This window comes from Podarcis liolepis, assembly GCF_965112155.1.
Source record: "Podarcis liolepis genome assembly, chromosome: 7".
NCBI classification, from domain to species: Eukaryota; Metazoa; Chordata; class Lepidosauria; order Squamata; family Lacertidae; genus Podarcis; species Podarcis liolepis.
This window is the reverse complement of record NC_139561.1, coordinates 55132565-55157926: the sequence shown is the minus strand read 5'-3', so window position 1 is coordinate 55157926 and position 25362 is coordinate 55132565. Positions and strand designations below refer to the sequence as shown.

Below are 25362 nucleotides of genomic sequence, written 5' to 3'. Positions count from 1 at the left end.
TGGATCTGGGTTAGGAACCTCTGGCCTTCCTGATGTTGTTGAATCACAACTCCTATTATACTGTGGAACCATAAGAGGGCTAAACAATTCAAAACTAATCAGATAAGGTAAAGATAAAGGGACCCCTGACCATTAGGTCCAGTCGTGGCCGACTCTGGGGTTGCAGCGCTCATTTCGCTTTATTGGCCGAGGGAGCCGGCGTACAGCTTCTGGGGTCATGTGGCCAGCATGACTAAGCCGCTTCTGGCGAACCAGGGCAGCGCACAGAAATGCCGTTTACCTTCCTGCCAGAGCAGTGCCTATTTATCTACTTGCACTTTGACGTGCTTTCGAACTGCTAGGTTGGCAGGAGCAGGGACCGAACAACGGGAGTTCACCCCGTTGCGGGGATTCGAACCGCCAACCTTCTCATCGGCAAGTCCTAGGCTCTGTGGTTTAACCCACAGCGTCACCCGCGTCCCTACAATCTGATAAAGCACCTCTCAAATAATTTTTCCCTGCCTAAAGCTTCGTAAAGGACACTGGAAGCTTATTACTGAGCAGTGGAAGAAGAGAAAGCAGCTTTTTGCCAGTGCTGTCTTTTGATAATGTGTGTGCAATGAATCACATATTGGCTGTGTTTGCACATAAACTGTGGTTAATGTTATTTAACAGACCATGACTCACCTCGCAGACAAGCAAACAAGTCACAGTTTGTTTACTTCGTATCAGAGCGGGTACGGGGAACTGTGGCGCTCCAGATGTTGCTGAACTACAACTCCTATCATCCCTGACCCTGGCCACTAGCCATGCTTACTGCGACTGACGGGAGTTATAGTTCAGCAGCATCTGGATGGTCAGAGATTTCCGACCCCGTTCTAGATAATCAGATTCATCTAAGAATAATTAGAATGAGCAGGCCCCTACTCTCTTGATCACTTTGTGAGGAAGGATTTATTTATAATTTTCTTTTTTAAAAAATACTTACAGCCCCACACATCACCAAATGGACATGGAAATTTTATACAAAATATCAGTTGAAAACAATATATAGTTCATTAAAATCCTAAGCTAAATTCAGAAAGCTAAACAAAATCACAAGAGCAACAAAACAGGAGTGCAGCAATACAGCAGAAGGGAAAGCATCCACTTGCCTGAAAGGCTTGGTAAAGAAGCATGTCTTAACCTGACACTGAAAATGTTACAATGACACACCCCAGGAGGGAGGGAGGGAGGGAGGGAAATAAATAAATAAATAAATAAATAAATAAATAAATAAATAAATAAATTTATTACTTATACCCCACCCATCTTGCCAGGCTTCCCCAGCCACTCTGGGCGGCAGCCCTCTCATTTGTCGCCAGTATTCAGTTGTTTGGGGCTTTTTATATTAACATCTTAGACTGGGCTCAGCAGCAAATTGGCAACCAGCACAAAATCTTTCAGGACCAGCAGTAACACCCAGCAGTAACCTAGCTAGCTGCTATATTATGCACCAGTTGCAGCTTCCAAACCATCTTCAAGGGGAACCCCATATAGTGCACTGCAATAAACTGATAAGGAAACATTAGCCACTGGCCTATAGTTAATATCATCTGGATCCAGGCTGGGCTGACTTGTAGCTTCTTTTAAAGAAGATGCAACAGCTTATTTTGTCAATGAAGAAAGAGCAAACGTGAGTTTACGCACAGGGGCTTTCCTTATATCTTCTGCTGTGAATTCATTCAGCTTCTCTGCATTCACCTTTTCTTCCTTTTGACAGCTTTTGACTCCTTTACTGTTCAAAGGTCCAGCTGTCTACCTAGATGGTCTCTAACTACTCAAGTATTTTATGGTTGTTGATTTTTGTTTTTAGCAGCTGTCATCCTCAAATTCTTTTTTTGCATCGCTTATGGTCTGCTTGCAATATGAAAAGTCTTATTTCCCCCTGCTATGCGCATATTTTATAGTTTTGTTTTTCATGTTTTAATTTTGGTCTATTATAATTGTTCTCCGTATTATATACACTATAAAATGAAAATTTAAAACTTTACAAAAGAATCAGTTTAAAATCATTTGAAAGTTGGATGTAAACAAGGATCAAAGTAGCATACTTCTAAGTAGTACTGAGTATAAGACCCTTCAAGTGAGGAAGACCAGAACACACCGCTAACCAAAAACCCTCTGCCAGCTTCAAAAGTTTGCAGGAAAACTAGGGCAGCAACAACGTGGGCATATAGTGCCACATAGATGTTGCCCTGGAGTAATTGTTCTTCAGGTCACTATACTTCATGCTACACTTCTTCCACATTCACTTTTTCACATCTCATCCAGGTTGAGAATTAAATGACATTACTAGCCACACTGGGCAGGGAACTGCAAACCTGAAGGTTCACTTCACTGTTTTCACCATCATTTCTACCACCAGTACCAGCCTCAATTCTTTTTTCCCCCTTTTAAAAAATCTAACCATTCAAAAAAGAAATGCAGACCTGGAGGCAACAAAAAGAAAGAAGCAACTACTTTTGTAACTATGAAAAATACAAGCTAGAATGAACAATTTTCATTTAATAAGCAAAACAGACAGTAATAACACTTGCAATAAATTCACCCTAGAATGAACTAAGTATTGCCAATTTAATTTTGCATTAAATTACTACAAGACATTGCAAGAAGGTCAGGACAGGCTGATTTTAAATACTCAAAAGAACTGTTATAAACATGGAAATGAGCAATAACTCTACAGGACCACTGAGTAATTAAAGCCAATGTCGTAAATCAATTCAGGTACAAACAAACAAAAAAAGATGAAATAACAGGATAAATAAGATATAAAACTACTTAGAGTTTAATAAACTTGACAACTGTCAACTCCCAGCAAGCAAAATATAGTAAGATCTTTGAACTACAAATCACATCAACCAGTTAACATGGTCTGTGGCTCCACAACATCTGGAGATTACCAGGTTGGGGAAGGTTGTTCTAGCAACTAAACCAATCAAGTAGTGAGAAGTAGGAATATAAACAATACAAACTAAGTTGTGGATACCCTTTTAATTTCTTTTTTTTAATGTCATTAATTATTGACTTACATGCTGTATTTCCTGCTGGCTGGCTCTGTAGTTTTTCTTGGTTAAATTGTCCACCAGGTAGCTGATTTGAGACAAGGCCAGCGAGAGCGAGTCAAGATTCATTGCTGGTTGGGGCGGAAGCAGGCGGCCGAGCCCGGCGCAAAATCACCATTATTCCCCTTTAGTCACCTCAGAGACAGGTTAATTTTTTTCCAGTTAGCCTATATAATCAATTTATGCTGTATGTTCAGCTCTTCTTTCCCAGTATTCTCACTCTGTTCTGAACCATGGCACCTGCAGGACAAAACAGCAATGATTATACATAATCTATTTGCTAGTGACTGGTCATGTATAACTAAACAATCGTAAATGTAAGGATGGTACAGGCCAGAGTTTTATGGGAAAGCACTTGCTTTGCAAGCAAAAGGTTGCAGATTTGATAAGGCTGTTAAAGGCAGTTTGAACTATAGTTTATTTCAGGGCTCAGGAACTGGATCCGGTCCCGAGGGCTGAATCCAAAACTGCCACACCATCTGTGAACCACCTTCAAATGAAGAATCAAAGAGCACTCAAAGTACACTCTGGATACTTCCCAGCCCCAAATTTAATTAAAATTGGGACTGCAGAGGAAGTTTATTCCGCAGAAGAATATTCTGCCACTTACCCTTCCAAAAGGAGGGCTTGTATGACATTGAATTTCAATTCAGCAATGAAAGCGAGTCAAGGATCATCTGCATTTGGGAGCTAAAAGGAACAAGTGGCAGATCACGGTAATGCTCCCAACTGTTTCTCTAGAGCAGCAGTTCTCAACCTGTGGGTAACCAGATGTTGTTGGGCTACAACTCTCATCATCCCTGAGCTCTGGCCTTGCTAGCTAGGAGTGATGGGAGTTGTAGTTCAACAACATTTGGGGATGCACAGGTTGAGAAAGGCTGCTCTAGAGCCACAGCAGTACCTGCCCCACACCTGAAGTCATAGGTGAGCGTGGCATGGGAGAAAATGGTATTGAAAGTCAATCTGGGGCTACAGGTAGGCTTGTGGTTATTCAAAGCCAGCATCATAAGCCACAGTCGGAAGTTGCCCTATTCAGACAAACCAACCAGAGTTAAAACTAACCACATTTGGCCCTAGTTTGGGCATAACAAGCCACTCCAAGGTGGAATAAAAAACAAGTGCTTTCGACTTCCTCCTCTAGGTTGCACTGGAAGAGGGAAGTAGTGCACAAGCCAAAGAACACTAAAATCCCTGTTTAGTGTATTGTCCAAATACAGTCAATGAGTCCAATCGGAGCAAAAGACTATTTTATTCAGATCTATAGAATTATGAATAGTCTTCACTTGTTAATGAGAACACGGGAGTTTATTTACACTTTCAACAGCATGAAGTGTCATGTATAAGATGTGTACCCAAGTGCCAAATCCCAATTATTGTTTTAAGCAAATATACAATGTTAAAAAATAATTTTAAATGATCTGTTCATTGGCATTTGCCTCTCTTGAGGGAAGCTTATCATTAGGATTGTAGATTTCTTAACAGGTTATTGTCCTGCCAATACAGATTCCAAACTTATGCAATGATAAAATTGCTTCATGTTTACAAGGCAATCTTGAAATCTTCACCAGTTTTGCTTTCAGTTTTTACAGGCCACTTCCAAGACCAATGCGGAAAAGATTGCAAGGCCTGAAATTCTGCTGAAGAAAGATGATCATTCTGTAACATATGGAGAGAAGTGGCATTGATTTGTGGATGGACTGAATATGGGACAAAAGCAGAAAAAAAAGAGTCAGAGAAACAAAGATTTCATACTGATGAAGTGGGCAATAGAGGAAGTGTAAATGAGGATTGGTAGACGGGAGGAAAGATGAGACGTTCGGCTGTGGATGTACAGTGGTCCCTCCAGATACGAACTTAATTCATTCCAGGGGTCCATACATACCCTGAAAAGTCTGCATCTAGTTTTTGCGCACACAAAGTTTCTGCGCACACGTGCGGTGTGACAGAACACTTCTGCGCATGCGGTGAAACCTGGAAGTATACACTTCCGGGTTTGCTGCATTCGCAACCCGAAAGTTAAGTTACCCAAAGGTAACGTAACCTGAGGGTCCACTGTACTGGCAACCATGACACATCCCAGTGGAAATATCAGAGAAGTGATGTGGGATTGGAGGGAAATAAATATTTTTGGGGGGTACAGCTGTACAGCATTAGCATACAAGTGGTAGCAAAGCCACAGTATGTGATGAGGTTACCCAAAAAGAATGTACCAAGAGAAATAGCAGAGGGCCAAAAACAGAACCGTAAGGGATCCCTACAAACTGAGAAAGCAGAGGAAGACATTCCTCTTGTGTGTTAGAAGTCCGACTGGCCTTAACTAGAAGTCAGTCATTTGGTGTCACTGGTGTCCCATGCTGTGGAACACTTTTGCAGCACTGATTTGGCAGGCACCCTTACTTTTGACTGTCAAGCATTTCTTAAAGACTTTTTAATGCCTATGCAATTGCTTAGCATTTTCTTGAGCAGCCAGTCATTTTAATGATTGTTCTGTACTGCTTTTAAAGGATTGCTATAATGTTGATGTATAAAACCCCAATGTTTTCTGAGAGCAACATATACATACTTTTCTAAATAAATAATGATTAGCCAGTTAGGAAGAGAATCAACTGAGGACAGAATCAAGGACCTAGGGCTTAAAGGGAATCACAACTTAATTGTGATCAGCTGTATCAAGGGGTGGCAGAGAGATCGAGGAAGATGAGAACTGAACAGAAACCTTTCCACTTGCCAAATAAATTATTTTCATGAAATAAACTATTTTCTGAAGAAGTGTGCATGCACACGAAAGCTCATACCAGTAACTAACTTAGTTGGTCTCTAAGGTGCTACTGGAAGGGATTTTTAAATTTTATTTTCATGAGGGTAGCCAATATTGGTGAAATACATAGTGGGTAGTCAAAGTCTATCAAGGTTAGCCCAAATTCAGCTAGGGAACTTTTAGCATTTAAGCAGCAAGGTTTAAGACAAAGGAATCGGCTAGCTACACTACAATTTAGATTACAACAAAACTGCTTTCAGCAACTTAGGCATTAGCCATTCTGCACAGATACTAACCAACTGGTAGGACTACCACTCAAACCACATTGTGACACACAGGGGCACAAAGCCACCTTAAATAAATATATAAATCTAATTATCTAAAAGGCAGAATTGAGTAGCTTAGTATTCTCAAAAACTAACAGCATATTAAGATAAAAAAATCATGATGAATGTGTAAGATAAAACAAATTTAAATGTTTCAAAAGGGGGAGGGGGAGGAAGGGTGAAAGGAATAGTTTCTTGAAAAATGAGAGCAAGATGAGAATTGCACACAAGTGGGAAACAAAACATGAGTAGCCAACATAAACTGATCGAAATGTCTAAATGAGCATGCAGCAGCTTCTGCCCCACCCATATTAGTTTAATGCCTCACACGCAGTATCAAGGGTAAAGGTTAGTAGTACCTGTTGTGTACGTTGAACAAATGGAACTACGTACAATGTTGATGGATGTTAAATGCTTTAACCTGTATGAGTTAAATATGGAACATCCTGAATACAGCTCGAAAATCACATACCTTAGCACTAAAGTTTGCCACCTACCAAGGATTACAAGGTAGAGATAACTACAATTGTGCTGCAAAGGAAGCCAATACTTTTGCTGAATTTGATTGGGATCCTAAAGCTGAAAGAGCTGTTCCTCAAGATGGTCTAGCTAATTCATGGTAAAGTGAGATTTGAACCAGCAACTTCCTAATTCGTCGGTCTGCTAAATCCACTCCTTTACACAAGAATTAGGCCTAAGTTGTTGGATCCATTATTGCCTCTAACTTGAGCCAAACCACAGCTATCATGGCCAGTAGCCACTGAAAGCCATTCAAATGGGTTGCCATTAGTCTCCTGTAGGAGCAGGTTTCAGTTTAACTATGCACTGTGTGAAGAATTACAGTGGTACCTCTGGTTGTGAACGGGATCTGTTTCAGAGGCCCATTCGCAACCTGAAAAGCCCCGCAACCTGAAAGTGCCGTATCTGCGCAGGTGCACGGTGTGATTTGGCACTTGTGCACATGCGCGAGCAGCGAAACCCAGAAAGTAACCCTTTCCGGTACTTCCGGTTCGCCGCGGGACGCAACCTGAAAAAACATAACGTTAAAAGTAACATGAGGTATGACTGTACTTCCTTTTGCCAATCCTGAATCTTCCAACACTAAGCTTCACTGCATGTTCATGAGTTCTAGTGCTATGACACAGAGAGAAAAACTTTTCTCTTCCCACTTTATCCATGCTGTGAATAATTTTATAAACTTCCATCATATCATACCATATATTTGTATAATGGCGCTATGATACTGAAAGTTTTATTTTAATTTTTCCGCCCTAGTATGCCTTTTCCACAGCTGCTGCACACTGGGGTAGACATCCTCATTGAGTTACCTACTATGACCCCAATGGCTCATTCCTAGTCAGTCACTGCCAGTTCAGACTCCATGAGCATAGATGCATTATTATTTTTTGCATGAATCTCCTCACACTTTCTACACACTGAATTGCATTTGCCATTTTACAGTCCATTTACTCAGTTTAGAGAATTTTTTTTGAAGCTCTTGAAAATCTTTTGGGCACCTCATTGCTCACCCCTATCTCTAGATCCTCTATGAACAAGTTAAAAGGCACAGTATCAATCCTTGGAAAACTCCACTTTCTACAGCTCTCCATTCAGAGAACTTTCCATTTATTCCTACTGTTTGCTTCCTATTAACCAATTCCTCTTATACCATAACTGCTAAGCTTACTTGGTAATCTCTGGTCATAAGCTTGTCATAAGCTTTTTGAAATGCAAGTACTGTAAGCAGATCACCTCTAACTATGTTTATTGACATTCTCAAAGAACTCTTAATAGCTTCATAAGACAAGAGTTGTCTTTGCAGAAGCTATGCAGGCTCTACCTCAGTAAGTCTTGTTCTCCCATATGCTTATTTTCTTATTAACAACACTTTAGATCACTTTTTTTTTGGCACAAGAAAAGTCCAAGCCCATATAGGTGAAACCATGCGGTTTACATGAAAAGATAATGGTTTCAGTTCTGTAACATGAAGACAAGCAAATAAATCATTCTTCAAGTTACCAGAAAGCATTATTCCAGTGCCTGTCTCACCTGCCAAAAGAAGCCCGGCCAAACTGGCACCAGACCACTGACTTTTGCCAGAAATAAGATCCCACTACCTCCCCGCCTATCCCCGGTAAAGTAAGGATGTTTATAGGACGTTTGAAACAGATATAGCACCTATAAGCAGATTCAAGTCCGTCGTGTATCAGATAGGAGGAAAAAAGAACAAAAACGGGAATTAAGCTCTTTTTCCGCCTGTATTGTAGCAGCCTCTGACGGGTATCCTACAAGACGATTCGGGAGCGGCTGAGGAAGCCCAAGGGCGGCGCACACCTGGGGCTGGCGGGCGCTTCGACATGGATTAACTAAAGCCTCTGAACAAGCAACAACGCTTCTCGACCAGCCTCGTTCGCTCCCACAAGTAGTGGCCCAAGTCACTTCCGGCTTCAGAGGGCGGGCAGGACAGGCCAACGGAGCGGACGGGGCCCCTCACCATTTCTCGGCGGCCCAATTGGGACGGCCTCCTGGGGTCAGGCAGGAGCCCGCCGTTGCCGCGAGCGACCCTCGGCTTTTATTTATTCCGCGGCCGGACTCGCCTTCGGGGCGCAAGAGGGGAAGGAGGGAGAGAGGGGTAGGGGGTTTCCGGGAGGCCTCCTCGCCCCACCACAGGGGACAACACGTGCAGGGACAGGCGAGCTACGGGCAGGCCCAGCTCACCACTCCTTTGCTTAGCGCTTCAGCGCCGGCTACGCCGGGAGAGACGCGGGACGCAGGCCGCCCACCGCTACCGCCACTACCGCTCGGCCTCCCGGTGGCTTCCGCCAGCGCCGGCCTTGCCGCCTGGAGCGAACGGCGCGGTTCTCACCTGGGGCGGGCCGGGGGCGAGGGTCTCGGGGCCGGGGCGGGCGCCTGGCTGAGCCGCTCGCGCTTCTCTAGCTACCTCCTCCGCTGGTTCCCAAACAAAATGGCGCCGGGAGTCGCGCGCTCACGTCGCGGCCCTTCTCTTCCCGTCTTCCCCTGCGACGGACGTAAGGCCAGGGGGCGGGGGCTCCTCGATCTCGCTTAGCTCGCCCGCGCGAGGAAGCCCTGGCCCAATCGCAGGCTGTGTCCAGCTCCGCGCTCGAGCCCGCCTCCCTGCTTTCGTCCAATCCCTACCTCGCGGGGCAGCGCGATATTATTTTTTCCCCTTTGCGTCTGCGTAGGGACGAAGGCCAGGTTACCCAATCCGTGTTCGGAAGTGGTTGTTGGAAGGCGGTGCAAAGCGGAGGGGATGGCTAGGGGGCGCTGCAGTACTATCGGCCGACAAGGATTGGCTAAAGGCAATATTGAGCTCAGCTCGGCCAATCATAACGTGGCGCCACGAAGGGAGCGTGTCAGCTATGACCAATAACAGTCGGGCGCGGTTGCTGTGGCCGAGGAGCCAGGCGTGAGGCGCGATTCCTTGGGAAGTGTAACGGGTCAGCTAGGAGGTCGATGAGCACTCCACCCTGCAAGGAAGCGCATGCGCACGGGCTTCCCGGAGAGCGGGGGTGCGCCTGAGGTGGTTGTGCAGCTGCTAAGCGGGTTTTCGCAGCCTCCCTTCGGAGCCGCTCCCGGCGCCTGGCTTGTGGGGGGTCCTCTCGGAAGTCCGCTTCCCTGGGGCTTCTCCGCGGGGCCGGAGTAGACGGGGGTCTGAGGGGGACCAAAGTGTTGGAGAAGCAGCATCCTGGGTGGGGGAACCCCCGTGCCATTGGGGTCTCTTTCCTTCAGGAAAATAAAAAGGGCAACTGAGAGCGGACGTGAAAGAGGTGCTTAAAACCACGGCGGTGCGGTGGAGAAAGTGGGCAAAGAAGTCCCCCCCCCTCTCGTAACGTTGAACCCCCGCCAGTGAAGCTGAATGTTGCAAGATTCAGGCCCGACCAACTCGCTGCTACTTCCTCCTCGCCTAATTAAAGTGTGTTGCGAGGCCCACAACTCTGAGGGCTTAAACAAATCTGTTTAGGCAGATTCGTGGAGAAGGAGAATAGATAGGCAGCTGTGTACAGTGCTGCCAGTAGTCAAGGCTGAGAGGCCTCCAAGTAGGTTAGTGGACAGCACAACTGTGTTGCCTTCATGTGGCTACTTTGGGGCTTCTGGCAGGCATTGGATTGGCCACTCTGAAAATAGGTTATTGGATCAGGTTGATTGTCTGATCAAGCAGTGCTCTTCCAATTTATTTAAATTGTATACCACCCATAGATCTCGGCAGTCCACAAAGTACAAAACACAAAATATGTAATAAAAATAAAATCAAAGACATCACAATAATATCCCCTTCCACAGCACATTTTAAAAGGGCATCGGATATCAGTCAGCCAAAGGCCTGGTTAAAGAGGACCATTCCACAAATGGGAAGCCATTGCAGAAAAGGGCCATTCTCGTGTTGCCACTCCGAACCTCTCGTGGAGGGGCCTTCCAATGATCTTAAACAGTCTCTTCTTAAACTTCTGATATGTAACAAGAATGGATGTTGGTATTAATCTTCTCCTGCTGCCATTTTCCCAGCAAAAATTACCTGGGGTAGGTTATCCTTGCATAGACCAGAGTCTTAATCCTAGGAAACAGGTTGTTTTAAATCCCAAAACCCCAATCCTGATCTTTCTCCCCCTTCCCCAAAGTGAGTTGCAAAAAGGCATCATTGCATATGGTTTGGCTCTGCAGAGTAGGACATACTGGGTTTTTTGACCGTGCCATTCTGTGCAGCTTCACACAGTCAATTAAGAGTTGGCTGAAAACCAAGGATGACTGAGCAGAGACGAGTTAATTCTGCCTGGAGATATGAGACCTTGGATACAGCTCTACCATTGGTTGAGGTCTCACACAGGCATGATGACTTATGACCTTACTGACTGGATAGTTTGTTGGTCAGTGTGGTGTTCTGAGAGTTGTTTGGAGTTTGTTATGAGAGAGCTAGTTAAGATCTGTTTCTGTTCTTGTATATAGTAACTTGTAGAGTCTGCTGTAAATAATAAACGCCTCTAAGTAATCAAATTACTGGTAGCAGCGTCTTGTTCCTGCTTCGTCCATCCTGCCTCCAACTGATTGCTTTCTGGAACTCTGTGAATGCTCTGCTAAGGTCTGGCTAAGGTCCTGCAACAGGTCAATGTTGCGAAACACCAATAGGACACTGGTAGTTTCCCCTGTAACGCTCTTGCTGTTTGTGGCTTTGCTGTTCAAGGGCTCCAGCCAAGTAGGCAGGGCTTTGTAAAATCTGTTTTGGCAGCTTGTGAGCCTTGTAGACCTCAGGTTGGAGTGGAGGAGGATTTTCTGTCATAGCATGAAAAGCTGGGTAGAGTTGAGACAATCCCTGCCCCCTCCCTCTGCCCCCATGGCAATGGGATGACCAGCTTGGTCCTACCCAGTGACGGAGCAGCCTCAGAGAGCTTGCTCCTTTCCCACAACAACAAAAAACAGTTCCAACTGCCTGTTGCTCTTTGGCAAGCGAAGAGCAAGCCATTTTGGCCCTATGTCACCATCAAGACGATGAAGAGCCAGTTGCATACTTGCACCACTTTTATGTGAGGAAAGGAGAATAACCTCAGCTGGATGTGGAGACTTTTGTACAACTTACGCTCTGTTCTCGCAACGTTAGGCTGATCTCCCGTTTCTCTTGCTTTCTTTTAGTTGGTAAGTCAAAGTGAAGGGCCTGTTACTTTTTTATGCAAGCTGCTTTGCGAGACAATATTTTTCTAAAAGCAGTATATAAATATAATAAATATATTCAGGTAGGGTTGCCATATTTCAAAAAGTAAAAACTAGGACACCCCAAAAGTTGTTGAGCTTTTATATATATACAAAAACATGATGTATGGCAGCCCTAGAATCAGGTCATGTTATAGGTTCTCTGCCATGGGGGGGGGGCATTTCTGTGTGATGCCCTCCCAAAAGTGCCATAGAAGTATCTGTTCTCCCTGTCCTGCCAAGACTGACCACACACCCAAGAGATTACATGATTTAATAAGTTTTTGCAACTATTCAATCATAAGAAGATAAGTATGTACATAGCTTCAATTATGTTACTATGTTACAAAGTATTGTGTACTATGTGGAATACCATTTCCCCACAACTTTTCAATGGTATTTACTATTTTAAAATGCATTAGATCAGATGTAGCTGGCTTTGGAGAGGAAGCATTCAAACATCTTCTGAGCTTGTCCAGGCTTATACTGTGGAACCATGTGACCAGCACCCTATATATGAGAGGGAAGATGCTTTAGAAAAGAGCTGAGAAAGCACATCTGAAATAATTTTCCCCTTCCCAAAACTCGTGAAGGATACTGGAAGCTTATATTGAGCAGAGCAAGAAGAGGCAGGAGAGAAAGTAACTTTTCGCCAGTGCTGTCTTGATAATGTGTGTGCAATTAATCATATATTGGCTGTGTTTTCACACAAACTGGGGTTAATGTTATTTAACAAACAAGCCATGTATTGTTTATTTAGAGCAGGTGTGGGAAACCGTGGCCCTCCATTTGTTGCTGAACTACAACTCCCCTCACCATTAGCCATGCTTGTTGGGACTGATGGGAGTGGTGGTTCAGCAACAGCTGGCAAGCCAAAGGTTCCCCACACCTGCTTAGATCTTATTTTGTTTTCTAGCTACTCTTGTGTCATGCCTTCTCAAGCTTGAGGAGCATCTGGGGTAACAGGTAGGGAAAACAACCATAGTTAGGCAGGGTTGTTAGGTTCATAAGTAATGTTAAACCGTAGTTAGAATAAACCATGGTTTTTAAGCCAATACCAAGCCATGGCTTCACATTGTCATTTGCTGATAGAAAATAAACAGGCTAGTTTGCTGATATGTTTTCACATGTTCAGACAAACCACAGTTACGCTAAACAAACCATAGCTTAATGTTACATGAGAACCAGGCCTTTGTTACAGGGCCCAGGATTACACCTAAGCCCTTTTAATAATGGGTCTCTCCAGCTAGAGAAGCCATTGCCCCCAACGTGTTTTCTGTTGGCTGCTTATGCTCTAACTGTCCAGCATTTTTTATGGGACACTGCACACACACACAAACACATATGTCATAGGTGAGGGACTGGATGCTTCTGTAAGGCGCATGGAACAGGTGGCAGGTCCTGTTTAACCGTGTACTAAAATCATAGTTGTCGCTTGATGGGGAGGTGATCTAGCAAGCAATAGCATTTCCCAGGCTAGAAGTAGTGTAAACTCAATCAAGCCATGAGTGCCAACCCTCCACACCATGTATTGGGGGCAACATTTTATTTGCTCTGCCCCTGATTGGTAGTCAGTGCAGCAGTTTTCCCCAGGCTTTTCCTTAAAGGTTTATCCTGGGAGCAAAAAGCCTCATTTTTAAGGGCAGAAGATTCCCAATGTAAAATTGTTACCCAGATCAGCACTTTTGCCTGCTAGGACCCATTTTGGCAAAGAAATAAAAGGTGCTTCCTCCTCCTAGAACCTGAAGGAAAAGCTGGAAGAGTAGAAGTAGCTATCTTTTATAACCCAATGCTTTATATATTGGCTTTATTTACTGTTGGAAGAGGGGTCAACCTTTTTCTGTGGCTGTGTTGGGATGAAATCTGTAAAGCAGTCACTGGGCCCATCACAAGCCTCTATCTTGAGAGCCATGTCATGCTTAAAAAATAACTGAGCCCATATAATGTGCTTTCTAAACAAGCTTTTGGCTCTGCTCCTGCTTTAAAGTATTGGCTGTTAGTGTTGCTCTTCCTGTTTTTGTGTTATCCTGCTGTTTATAAACTAGTTATTTTGTCTTTTAATTATTAGCGTGTTGCTGATTTTTACTTGAAATCTGCTTTGAGTAACACTGTTGTACAGGGGAGAAGCAGGGCATAAATCTTTTAAATAATGAAAAGTATAATGCCCACTGGCTCCAATTAAATCACTGACCTTTACGGTGAGAAATGTGATCTTCTCATACTCCTTGAAAAATCCTGCAATCTGATCATTGAAATACCAGGGCTGGTAATCATTTAGCACCTGTGGAATTAATGAAAAAGAAGGTCACAAAATGGAAACGGACAGCAGACCCAATATTAGTGTACATACTAGTCTATCACAGATGCTCCAAAACTGGCTCTTAGTAGACTTATTACTCCAGATCATGTTTTGCTAACTTTCTCTTCATCTCTGCCCATCCATTCTAACTTCTTTTCTAAATGACAGCTTGGTTATGTCTTTAACAACAACTGCACATCTGTCGGTACTGGAAACCTGGGTCCTAAAAGGCAGGATCAGCTGTGTCTTCCCACATAAATTAAGGAGCAATAGGTTTTCAATACAGCACTTAAGATATCCAAAGTTCAAAGGAGTTACTTACAGTCTGATTTAAAGACTCAACAAACTTTTCAGCCCCCAAGAAGTTGCAGGCCATGTCCACGTCTCCATTATAAACCAATGCTCGCAGGTCCTGAGCCAGCAGATACTTGTAGAAGGGAGTCATGTCTCTGTACACCCTTTGGTAATGAGCGCTAACCTGTGTACTGCATGGAGAAGAGAAATGCTTGGGGGTGGGGTTCAAGGAGCTTGGGCCCCTCATCCCTTCTCCCCTTTGTTTCACCAGTAAGATCAACCAAGGGTGCCCTTTTGATTTTGTCACCAAGATGCAAATCCAAGCTGCCAAGAGCATGCAAGTTGGGGTTCTCATTGACTGCCAACAGCCACAGAATTCCTTTCCTGCCCCTGCAGGCCTATCAGAATATGAGCATGAGCCAAGGCCATCCACCACCAAGTGGTTTCAAGAGGAAATTATGCTGAATATACAAACCCATGTACTCTATACCTTGCCCCAGAGGAAGAATAATAAATAAGCTGGGGAGAAATAAATGTTCCCAACCTTAGCGGTCCACAACTGAGACAAATATGCTTTATAATTTAATCCAGTGATGTCTGGAAGGCAGTTTGTTTTACAACTGTTTCAGAATTCTCATACTATTGAGATCCAACTTATTAGTTCCAGCCAAAACCTCTTAATGCCCAGTAGTAGCAGTTAGTTGTTGTATTCATTGTCTCTTTTAAGGAAAACCATCTAAGCCACAATAAGACATTTTAATGGGAAATGGTGGTAAGCATCAGTACTTAGAATACAGAAAAATGCACAACTATGCTAGGTGTGAACAAACGTAAGGATTAGCCATGTGGAAAACCTTACCCATGGAGAAGTTATTTTTGCAAATAAATTTCCTGAACGTGTAATGTAACTTCTCAGTGAGACTGAAATACCCAAATAAAAAATGATAAGGTTTTGCACACCCCTCCAAATGCCCAACAAAAATACCACAGATGACTGCATGTCAGTAAGATGAACAAGGAGAAGAAAGGTCCATTTGTCACCTGAAAAAGCTCTACCAGATGATTCACTATGCATGCAACCCCAACAGAGAAGCAGGGGAAAGATTTCTTCAATATCATAAAGGACTTTTGCCACTTCTTACAAGATGACTGTAACATGATTGTTGTTCTCCCAGGACTATCAGTATTGGAGATCTGTCAGCTCACCCGAGGGGTCTTGAAGAAGCAAGGTAGTCAGTACATCAGTAAAATCTTCAGTTCCCTTCACTTGATTTCATATTGTATATCCATACAAAAATTGGAAGTATTTGGGACAAAATTATCTGGGAAAGGAAACTACCCTTGCAGATAATTCAGACATCGCTTCCAGGCTTAGGGCAAGAAAGTATGGGCAGAGTGAAACAGGTGCTTCACGTTAGAGGTTTGTCAAAACAAAGATGGGGAAGCTGTTTTTGTTGCAGTCTGCATTTTCATTTGATCTCAGTCCTAGTACATACCTATATGTTATCAAGCTCTGGCAACCTGCAGTGCATCAGTTCTATACCAGCAGAAAAACACCACTTTTCCACAAAGCCTTGCCAGGCCACTGCCCTTCATTACCATTCCATTACCAAACAACCTTTGCATGCTTCTGAAGGGCAGAAACATTTGATGGGAGTCACCTGCAGAGCTCCCAGTCTGGGAGAGTGCTGGGGATGTGGAGAGCCTGCCGGACTTCATCCTGGTTCAGCCACACATACATAGCGGTGGCATTTATACAATGTGGCACTCCTGGGATAGAGCCAATTTTCTGAAAGTGAAAGCAAGGAGAAGGCAATATGAGGTTGAATTCTTCTGGGGAAAGCTGGTGCAAGATAACAGCACCTTGCTTTGCCAGACCTAAGCCTGATTCAGCAAGTGGCCCATAGTTCATTTATAAATGGATGAATCATGCCTTCCCAGCATAAACTTTTGGGAATAAATTTCCATACTGAATATTAATGCTTAAGAAAGCATTTTTTTGGGGGGGGGTTAAGTTTGCCAAATTCACAGAATCGCTAGAGCCACCTGAGTGAAGTGTAAATTTGATGAAGATAGCCTAGCAACTCACTGGCACTGGAACATCAAACTGGTAGTGGTGGAAGAGGCTCGAGAAATCAGCTTCATAACGCTCCTGGTAGTGTGCTCCTCCCCAGCAAGATGCGTAGAGGTTGTACACGTTGAGGCCAATTCCATAAAGAATTCCATAGGCTTGTGATATCTTGAGGATGGGAACAGGGAAGAAGAGGATAGAAGAGTTAGCTACGCTCTGAGTTTATGTGCACAAAGAGAAGAAAGGAAACAGATGTGTGGAATTCGGTAATATTTATAGCCTTTGAGGGTCATCAGTTTATTTTTATGGGCTTATTATCAAATTTATATCTTGCCCTTCTGCCAAAAGCAGCCCAGGGCAGCTAACAACAAAGCGATAAAACATATTCCAAAATCTTAAAAACAATTCCAATACAGATGCAGACTGGGGTAAAGATAGCCACTGAAAAGACAAGAGATTGCAGCTGTGTAATATTCAAGGGGAGGGGATTCCCAAGGGTAGGTGCCCCAACACTAAGGATCTGATTACTACATTGTGCAGAATGGACCTCATTATAAGACGGTACCTGCAGGCAGCCTTCACCTACAGAGCACTATGGGGTGGGATTATCAGGAATCCTAGTTCCAAGGTGTATAGGGATTTATGCACCAAAACCAGCACATTGAACTTAGCCCAGTAACTAATTAGCACCCATTGCAATTATTTCAATGGTGTGGTAACATGTTGGCAATATCCTAATGCTGTTCAGAGAATTTGGTGTAGTAGGTGCTATGGGCACAAAATAGGGCAAAGACATTTCCAGAAGACTTTACTAAACCCATAATCTACCAGTTCAGGCCAAAACACATTATTGCATAACAGTTAGAACATTCTAGTTTGTGACCAGGTGCAAATGGAGTTTGCAAAGTGCACACTACATGAGTTAGTATCAAGGATTTTCAGACCAGGCACTCACTGCTGTGATGCAATCACTGTTCATGTTGCTGGAGAAGTTGCAAGTTCCTTCATCACAGCAGTTTTCGTTCAAGGAGGCCCACAAACTGTAAGGCAGGAGAGAAGGAGGTGGAGTGTCAGGTAGAGGGAAGCTTATTCATTTTTATTCAGTCATTAAATTTGTATACCACCCTTCACTCAAAGATCACAGGGCGGTTCACAACTTAGGAGAACAGAAAGTTCAAACAGTGTTGACAGATATCTGTCCTTTGTTCCCTGGAGATGTCAACAACCTCCCTGACTATTCTGCCTACAGTTTGCGCAAGTTAAGTTTTTCTTTCTGTCCTCTCTTCAGTGGAGATAATTGCTAGTTTTATTCACTGAATGAAGGACAGGAAACAATGGCTTCCCTTTATTTAGCACACCTTTGACTCACTTGCCATCCAACCACCTTGCTTGCCAGTTTCTTGTTTCTGATGTACTCAGTGATACATGATAAGGGCAAGACCCTTTACTACAGTCTCCGCTCTCCTTTTTTGCTTCTGATTTGATCTGGCAAATGGAGAAGGCGAGGACAAATCTTTTAGAGGCCAGATGTGCTACCAGTTGTTGACTTGTATGGCGGGAGATTTACCTGTGGCCACTTGCTGACCCAACTCCCCTTGTCCTCTTCTGTACTCACTCATCTCCAAACACTCCATGGTAGTAGGCAAATTCCATCAGTGTCTCGTCATTGAGGAAATAGCTCAGCATGCCATTGCCAACCCCAAATCCCTGAGGAATCAGATAACAGAAGATCATGCCAAGAAAGGAGTTGTATGAAATTGGATGATGGGATAGTTAGTTGAAAGGCTATAATTAGAACCAGGCCTGATGCCAGGTTTGAAGATAGCAGGCAAAGGAACTGTAGTGACTAGTGCCTCTTGAGATACAGCACAACTGGATGTGGGGCAATGGCACCGGACATTCAGAGGCAGCTATCAAGCAAGGCCTTCAAAGTGGATCCACCTCCCCACTTGGAGAGAGGCCTTCAGGGCTTGTTGTCATCAGGGCAAAGTCTGCATTAGTGGCTGCTGCTTTTGGGTTGGCAGTGCTCACACATTGCCCCTAAATGTGCCATTTGGCCTACATGGAAGATCTTAGCTCTCCTGGTTTTCCAGTGACTCTGCTTCCTGTACCGCGATTGTGTTTACCTTCAGGTTAATGCCTGCTGATCCTTCCGCAATCTTGGCAGTGAGAGTGGGGACATAGATTCCACCATAACTTTCCCCAAAAACATAAAATTCGTTGTTTGCAAAGTCTGGGAATTTAGCAAAGAAACTCTGGAGAGCCTGGTAGTTGTCCTCAGCTACCTGAAGTAGGGAGAAATTTTGACCCACCACTTAGCTTTGGTGCAAATCATAGGACAGAGTTTGATGTGCATATCATGTGTGGCTGCATTAAGAAACACACTCCTGGCATTATCTTCCCCCACCCCACCCCTCTGCTCCTCATCCGTCAGGAGTATATGACAGAAGTCTTGATTTGGCTCAGTGAACAGCCAAATAAAGACTTCTAACTGTAAGGCAAATGGATTCTGTCCCAACAATACTTACAAACTTTTGTGAGCTGATCCCTCACAGCCCAGGCAGCTGTGTAGGAAGTCTATATTGCCTCTGGATAGAACCATGCCATACATTTAAGGCACAGCCAATGCACATTTACAACACATGGCTCCCCCAAAGAATGTTGATAATTGTAGTTTCTTTCTCAAAGAACTGCAGTTCCCAGTGCCCTTAGCAAACTACAATTCCCAGGATTCTTTAGGGGAAGTCGTATGGTTTACGTAAATGTGCACTGGCACTTTTAAATCTGTGACTGAGGTCCAGCTCAGAGGGCCTTCTGGCAGTTCCCTCATTTTGAAAAAGTGAACCTACAGGGAGCCAGGCAGAGAGCCTTTTTGGTAGTGGCACTCACCCAATGGAACACTCTCCCATCATATGTCAAAGATATAAACGATTATATGACTTCTGTAGACATCTGAAGCCAGCCCTGTATTGGGAAGCTTTTAATGTCTGATGTATCACGTGTTCTTTTATACTCTGTTGGAAGCTGCCCAGAGTGACTGGAGCAACCCAGTCAGTTGGGTGGAGTACAAATTAATTATGATGATGATGATGTATAGTGTGGTTCTGCCCTATATTACTGCCACAGGACTGACAACCTTCCCTGATCAGCTGGTACCATCACCATTCCAATTATTGCCCCACTCACCACTGGCATGTGATATGCCTCACCCCCGGTTTGTTTACTAGAGAATGCGTCCCTTAGGCCAGGAACGAACAGCAAGTGACCTACCTGGCTGTCATTGATAGGGCTGTCTTCTGTGGCATAGGAATAGCCAACTCCAGCCGGAGATTCCATGTAAAGCACGTTGGCTACCTTGTTCCAGCTGTTGGGGTTCAGGTAGAGTGTTGCATCATCATTCAGCTACACAAAACCATGAGGCAGACAAAGAGGGTTACTTTGGGCATGTGAGGTATTTGCAGCATGCTGTTCACTAAATCTTCCATATCAATTGCCTCCAAGCACAGTCTCAGATTCCCAGTCCTTGAGAAATCAGGCATCTGTGAGTTGGTCTGGGCATTATTGCAGGATTGCTATACATCCAGATTCTCCCGGACACAAACAGAATACTGCAGTCAGCAGAAGTGTCCAGGCAGAAATCAGGCAAATGTATGAGAAAATCCCCAAATCTCAACAACTTTGGGCAAAACTAAAACAACATAGAGCCCCTTTGCACCTGGCGCTGGTGATCTTACAGTAAGTAAATAATGTTGCCTCTGCGCCTGTATAGAGCACCTTTCCCTCCTGACAGAATGATCCCAGGCAGCCTCCACAACTTTGAGATGAGATCAAGAGCTTCAGGCCCAGTTGAGCCCCAACTGCCTGATCCACAACCCCTTCCTTGTCCTATGTTTCTCTCCTTTCCCATCAGCATACAGAGCGGCCACAGACTCACATGGAAAGGTCCATTCTCAGCCAGGAGGCCTTCCATGGAACTACAGCCTGGTCCCCCATTTAGCCAGAGCACCACGGGGTCAGTCGCTGGGTTGCCCTGAGACTCCACAAACCTGTCAGGATAGAAAGGGAGAGAGCAAACACCCTGATGGATATGTTTAGAGGAGGCCCAAAGAATGGAGACCCGAGGAAGATACCTGATGCAGTAGCAGACTTTGGGCTCTCAAATTTCAGTGGCGCCCTGTGTGACACTAATATTTGGTGCAATCTCGCCTCTTATGCTTTGTTCTACAGCATTGTTTTGGTGAACCCTGCAGTGTGGCACCCAGTGTGACTGCTCTGGTTGTGCCACCCAAAAACTGCCTCTGCCTGATGTTGTAGCAGTCTTACAGCTAAGCATGCCTGTGCTGGGTGAGGGGCTGCATTGGGAACATGGAACAGGAGCATCATCATTGGGGGTGTAAATAAATGTGGTGTTCCCTGTGGGACTAGTGGAGCAGAAGGCAGAGAGGTTAATGGTAGGCAGAGAGAGGTGGAGCCACAGCCAGCGCCAGAAAATTTTGTCCCCATCTTCCTCCCATGTGAGTTCTACAAGATCAACCCTGAGACTGAGGAAGAGGAAGGTGGCAAGCAGGGCCACTCCCTGGGCCCGTTGTATATCATAAGGCAGGCAGTTGTGACATGGCGAAGGTTGGTGGGGCTGTGCTTCATTTACGCTAGTGAACCAACCCCCACTGAATCAACGTTTTCCTCCATGCAGCTACCCTATGGGCAGGAATCCAGGAGAGAGGCAGGCAAGGAACTACAACATACAACATGGCAGCCTGTTCCTACTGGACCTGCCTCCCTCCTGCCCCCACCCCCGCCCCTCTGCAGGGACATGAATCACCACCAGAAATGAAACAGCTTCTGTTTACATAATGGTCTTATTGTTATTGCACTTTGACTTTATTTGTCAGCTGCTTTGGGGGGAATTTGTGCCTGTAAAGGGAAGACACAAATTACTATAATCCATCAATCAAGCTAAGCAACCAATTTATTCTTAGGCTGCTCCACACAGCTGGTTCCAGGGCAGTAGAGAAGCATAAACGTTTCTGTAAACTGCGGCTCATCCAGAACATCTTGGCAAAGGCAATTTCAACAAATGGTTAGCAAGACCAAAGGACATCAGAAGAGCCTGCTGGATCACGCCCAAGGGGGCCCATCTAGCCCAGCATCCTGCTCTCACAGGGGCCAACCAGATGCCCCCAAGGAAAACCTGCAGACAACACCCAAACACAAGAGTGCTCTGCCCTCCTGCACATTCCACCAACTGGCATTCAGAAGTGTTGCTGCTGCCACCAATGGTGGAAGTCCATGAAGCAGCTGTTGCCTGGATGTTAGCAATGTGTCATGGCCAGGATTAGCTTTTTAGCTCTTAATGAGCAAGTGGAAGCATGCATAGGTCGGCCAGCACATACCCAAAAGCAATGAACAGTTCAATGAAGAGGAGACATGAATATTAACTCAATCTCTCTCTCTCTCTCTGCTTACCAGTAATGGAAGTATTGGCCAGATCCTGCCTGGAGGTAGCCGGACCATTGCTGGAAGGTTGGCATCTCAGACAGTCCTGGCAGGGAAGTGATGAGATCCGGAGAGGCATCTGTCCCTGAGCAGAGGCAAAAGGAGGCACTGAAGACGACACACAACCTGAACAAGAGGTGCATGGTGCTGTTTTGGCACAGGCTGCCATAGAGTGGTGGAGCTGCAGGGCACCTTATATCATGCTCGGCCTGTGTACTCTGATAACAAGCCAAGAGCATAATCTTGCTTCTTGATTACTAGAGATAATGGGAAGGTGGGCAGCGTGGCTCAATGTACCAGCAAAACACAAGCCAGGCTTCTTTGGAAGGAAATGTCACTTTGAAATGTCACCTTCACCTTGTTTAGCCTAACAAGACTTCAGATTAGATTGACCAATTTGGCTAAGTCTCTGGCTTCAAGGTAAATTATGATCAATCTTTTCCAAGAATTGGTACTGATACGGTTAAGTGACACTTCCTTAATGGAATCTCTCAAAATCTGAGAAGCAGAAATATCTAGGCATAGGCCCGGACTTAGGTTTGATGAGGCCCTAAGCTACTGAAGATAATGGGGCCCTTTATATGTGATATTTTAGGGAGCAGGCTAGCAGGCGGGGCCTATTACTTACATCATAGGAGCCTACACAACACAAAACACTGTTGCTGTATGTAGGTTTTATTTATTTTTTTAATCCTTGGATTAGCTCTTTTTCAAACCTAGGTCTCCCAGACATTTGGGGGGGAAAAATGGATAACCAACTAAGGATAACAAACTATTTCATTTGGACAGGTAAGAAAATAAAATAATACAGTACTGTAAGCTGTTGCTCAGTGACAAAAAAACAGCACAGTGATGTATGAGTCCCCCAATCTGAAACTTTTCTTTGATGAAGTGTATCAACAACCACTGCTGATTCACTTGAATCTTTACTGGATCAATAGAGATAGACTGAATTATAGAATAGTGAATTACCTCTGGTTCTAGTAGCCTTAAAAACCAGCACTTAATTCAGAAATGGTAATTAGCCACTTAAAAGCTGGGTCCAGCGCCTCCATTATGTTAGTGCTCTTCTATTCCAACTTCACAACTATCTTAGCTAAAACCTGATGCATCACCTGGAAAAGTAAGGGTACAAGACACTTGGGTAATCTCATCTGGTGGAAGTTGGTATATCGGATCTCTAGCAGACTTAAGTAACAAGTTTGAAAAATTAGGTGCTTTTATTCATAACCCAGCTGAATTTCACTTCTCCATCAGGAGTCAAGCTTTTCCAAAATATAAGGTACCCTTTCAGTTATGTGGAGCACATCACCTGAGATCCCCCGTTGAACAGTGCAGTCTTTGTGGTGGCCCAGGCTGATCTCCCTGGTAGATATGCATTGGCTCAATCCCACATGCTAACCATCTCCTAAGTGTGTATGTGTGGGCCAGCTCACAGGCTGGGTCCAGAGTTTCTAAAGTGCAAAACACGTCTTCTCAAAGTCATGGAAACTTTCCCTCCTGGCCTGAAATGCCCTCTTCTATTGATGTGGTGGATGCTGCAGACTGTGGCTGCCTTCTCCAGTTTGTTTCATCCAGCTGTGCCGGAAATATTTATATTTGAGGGTGGACTAGAAGTTTTGGATGCCTGGAATCATGGTGTGCAAGCTTGAGATGGGCTGAAGACCAGCAGTCTGGTTCCCCCTCTCAGTAAGATGTTGCCCAGGTTGAGAGCTTAAATTCAGTCAGGAGTGCCAGGCTGGCTTGCCTGATGCCACCAGTCTGCCCAAGCCAGACAAATGATGGGCTATGGCACAAACACCCCACTTGGAAGGAACCATCTGTAATTCACTCCTCTGAGAACCCACTTCCCTGAGGTGTCAATGGTGGATTCACAAATTTACCCATTCAAGCCTGGCAGGTGCTGGAAGGCACACAGATGAGGTTGCCCCTTATTGAACACAAGGTAGGTGCTTTTGTTTTCTACTCAGTCATATTCATTTCTCTCCAAATCCATCAATTTGGGAAAGTGAATGCCATCTATCAAGTTATCTGATCCTTTGAGGGTCTTTGTGTACCTCTCTGTCCCTTCAAGAAAGTTCACCTGGATGAAACTAAGGAACCCCTCTTCAAGTGGAAGTGAGACTCAGCAACACCTGCTCTTAATCAGTCCCACTTTTCACCTTTGGAATTTTCTCCCTCAGTGTGAGGTGGAACAAATAAAAAAATACAGTACAGTAAGATAAAAATAGCAGTGACCCACACAAGCTCTAAGTAGGGTTTTCAAGGTTGCTGCCTCCTATTTTCCAGGCAAAATATTTTCTATTGACTCAGCACATTTCCTGCCCTTGGAAAAGCTTGTTGCCAGTGCAGTTTGAGGCCAAGCAGATCCTACCAAAAAGGGTAGCACCAAACAAGACACAAGTGAGGAATACAGCTGTGGTTTGAGACAGGTTTCTTGATGCAAATTATACAAATCTCACCATGGTGAATTTAAAGGACAGGGTCCTTTGTGGGAAGAGGAAATAAAAATATATAAAAATACGAGATGGGGAAGCTGCCCCCCCCTCAAAGCCATTCACAAAAACTATTCCATGCACACCTCCAAACAAAGGTGACTCTGTTGGGTCAAACTATGTATAGTGGTACCTCGGGTTAAGTACTTAATTCGTTCCAGAGGTCCGCTCTTAACCTGAAACTGTTCATAACCTGAAGCACCACTTTAGCTAATGGGGCCTCCTGCTACCGCTACACCGCCAAAGCACGGTTTCTGTTCTTATTCTGAAGCAAAGTTCTTAACCCAAGGTACTATTTCTGGGTTAGCGGAGTCTGTAACCTGAAGCGTATGTAACCTGAGGTACCATTGTACATGGCACTAAACCAAAGTCGTATACATAATAATGTTAATTTATTTAGGCCGTGGCAGCTCAATGGTATCCCCAATCTGGGCACTCACCAGGAACAACTTAAAATCTAGGATGCTGGAAGAGAAAAATCCCCAAGTCGGCTTACATCTACACCACTGTAGTTGACACTGGCTGAGGATTTGCAATCCAAAACATCTGGAGGGCACCTGGTTGCGGAGCCTGAGAGGCCTGCTCCACCTCTCGCATTTTAGTAGCATTTCTGCTGGTGACTTTGACTGGTTTTATTTTTCTTTCTACTGACTTTCTAAACAGTGGTTCTTGTGATCATGACCCACAGAGTTCTATGCAGAAAGGCGGAACATAAAAACAGACATGAAATTAAAGGGCCTGCAGCAAAGGATCTGGTTATGTATAGGAATATGTTATGCAAACATTAATCAAATGCAATTTGTTTCATAAAGATTAGATAAACAGAACCTGTAAGGCAAT

General features: G+C 44.4%; 2 protein-coding genes across 19 annotated transcripts in view; both read right to left on the bottom strand.

Annotated features, from left to right (window-relative positions):
- CNOT1 (CCR4-NOT transcription complex subunit 1) overlaps positions 1-9627 on the bottom strand; it is a 59273-nt gene extending 49646 nt beyond the window's left edge. For 10 of the 18 annotated variants that reach the window (XM_083514878.1, XM_083514890.1, XM_083514895.1 and 7 more), the window contains exons 1-2: positions 9034-9191; positions 3051-3323 (exon numbers count right to left, since the gene is read on the bottom strand). In XM_083514878.1, coding sequence (XP_083371004.1) covers positions 3051-3152 — 102 coding nt within the window. In that variant the 5' untranslated portion in view covers positions 3153-3323; positions 9034-9191. Of the gene's footprint in view, positions 1-3050; positions 3324-8661; positions 8999-9033 lie in introns of those variants that run through there. The other 8 variants (XM_083514888.1, XM_083514892.1, XM_083514879.1 and 5 more) reach the window with 4 other exon arrangements.
- A 2499-nt stretch (positions 9628-12126) lies between these two features.
- LOC310712190 (lysosomal protective protein-like) lies at positions 12127-22281 on the bottom strand. The gene is made up of 11 exons (XM_083515050.1): positions 21998-22281; positions 20466-20577; positions 19802-19933; positions 18658-18816; positions 18147-18238; positions 17487-17571; positions 16550-16699; positions 16122-16249; positions 14489-14651; positions 14059-14148; positions 12127-12377 (listed from the first exon to the last, which is right to left on the bottom strand). The coding sequence occupies exons 1-11, from the start codon at positions 22264-22266 to the stop codon at positions 12291-12293; spliced, it is 1467 nt and encodes a 488-aa protein (XP_083371176.1). The 5' UTR covers positions 22267-22281; the 3' UTR covers positions 12127-12290.
- Positions 22282-25362: the final 3081 nt, after the last annotated feature.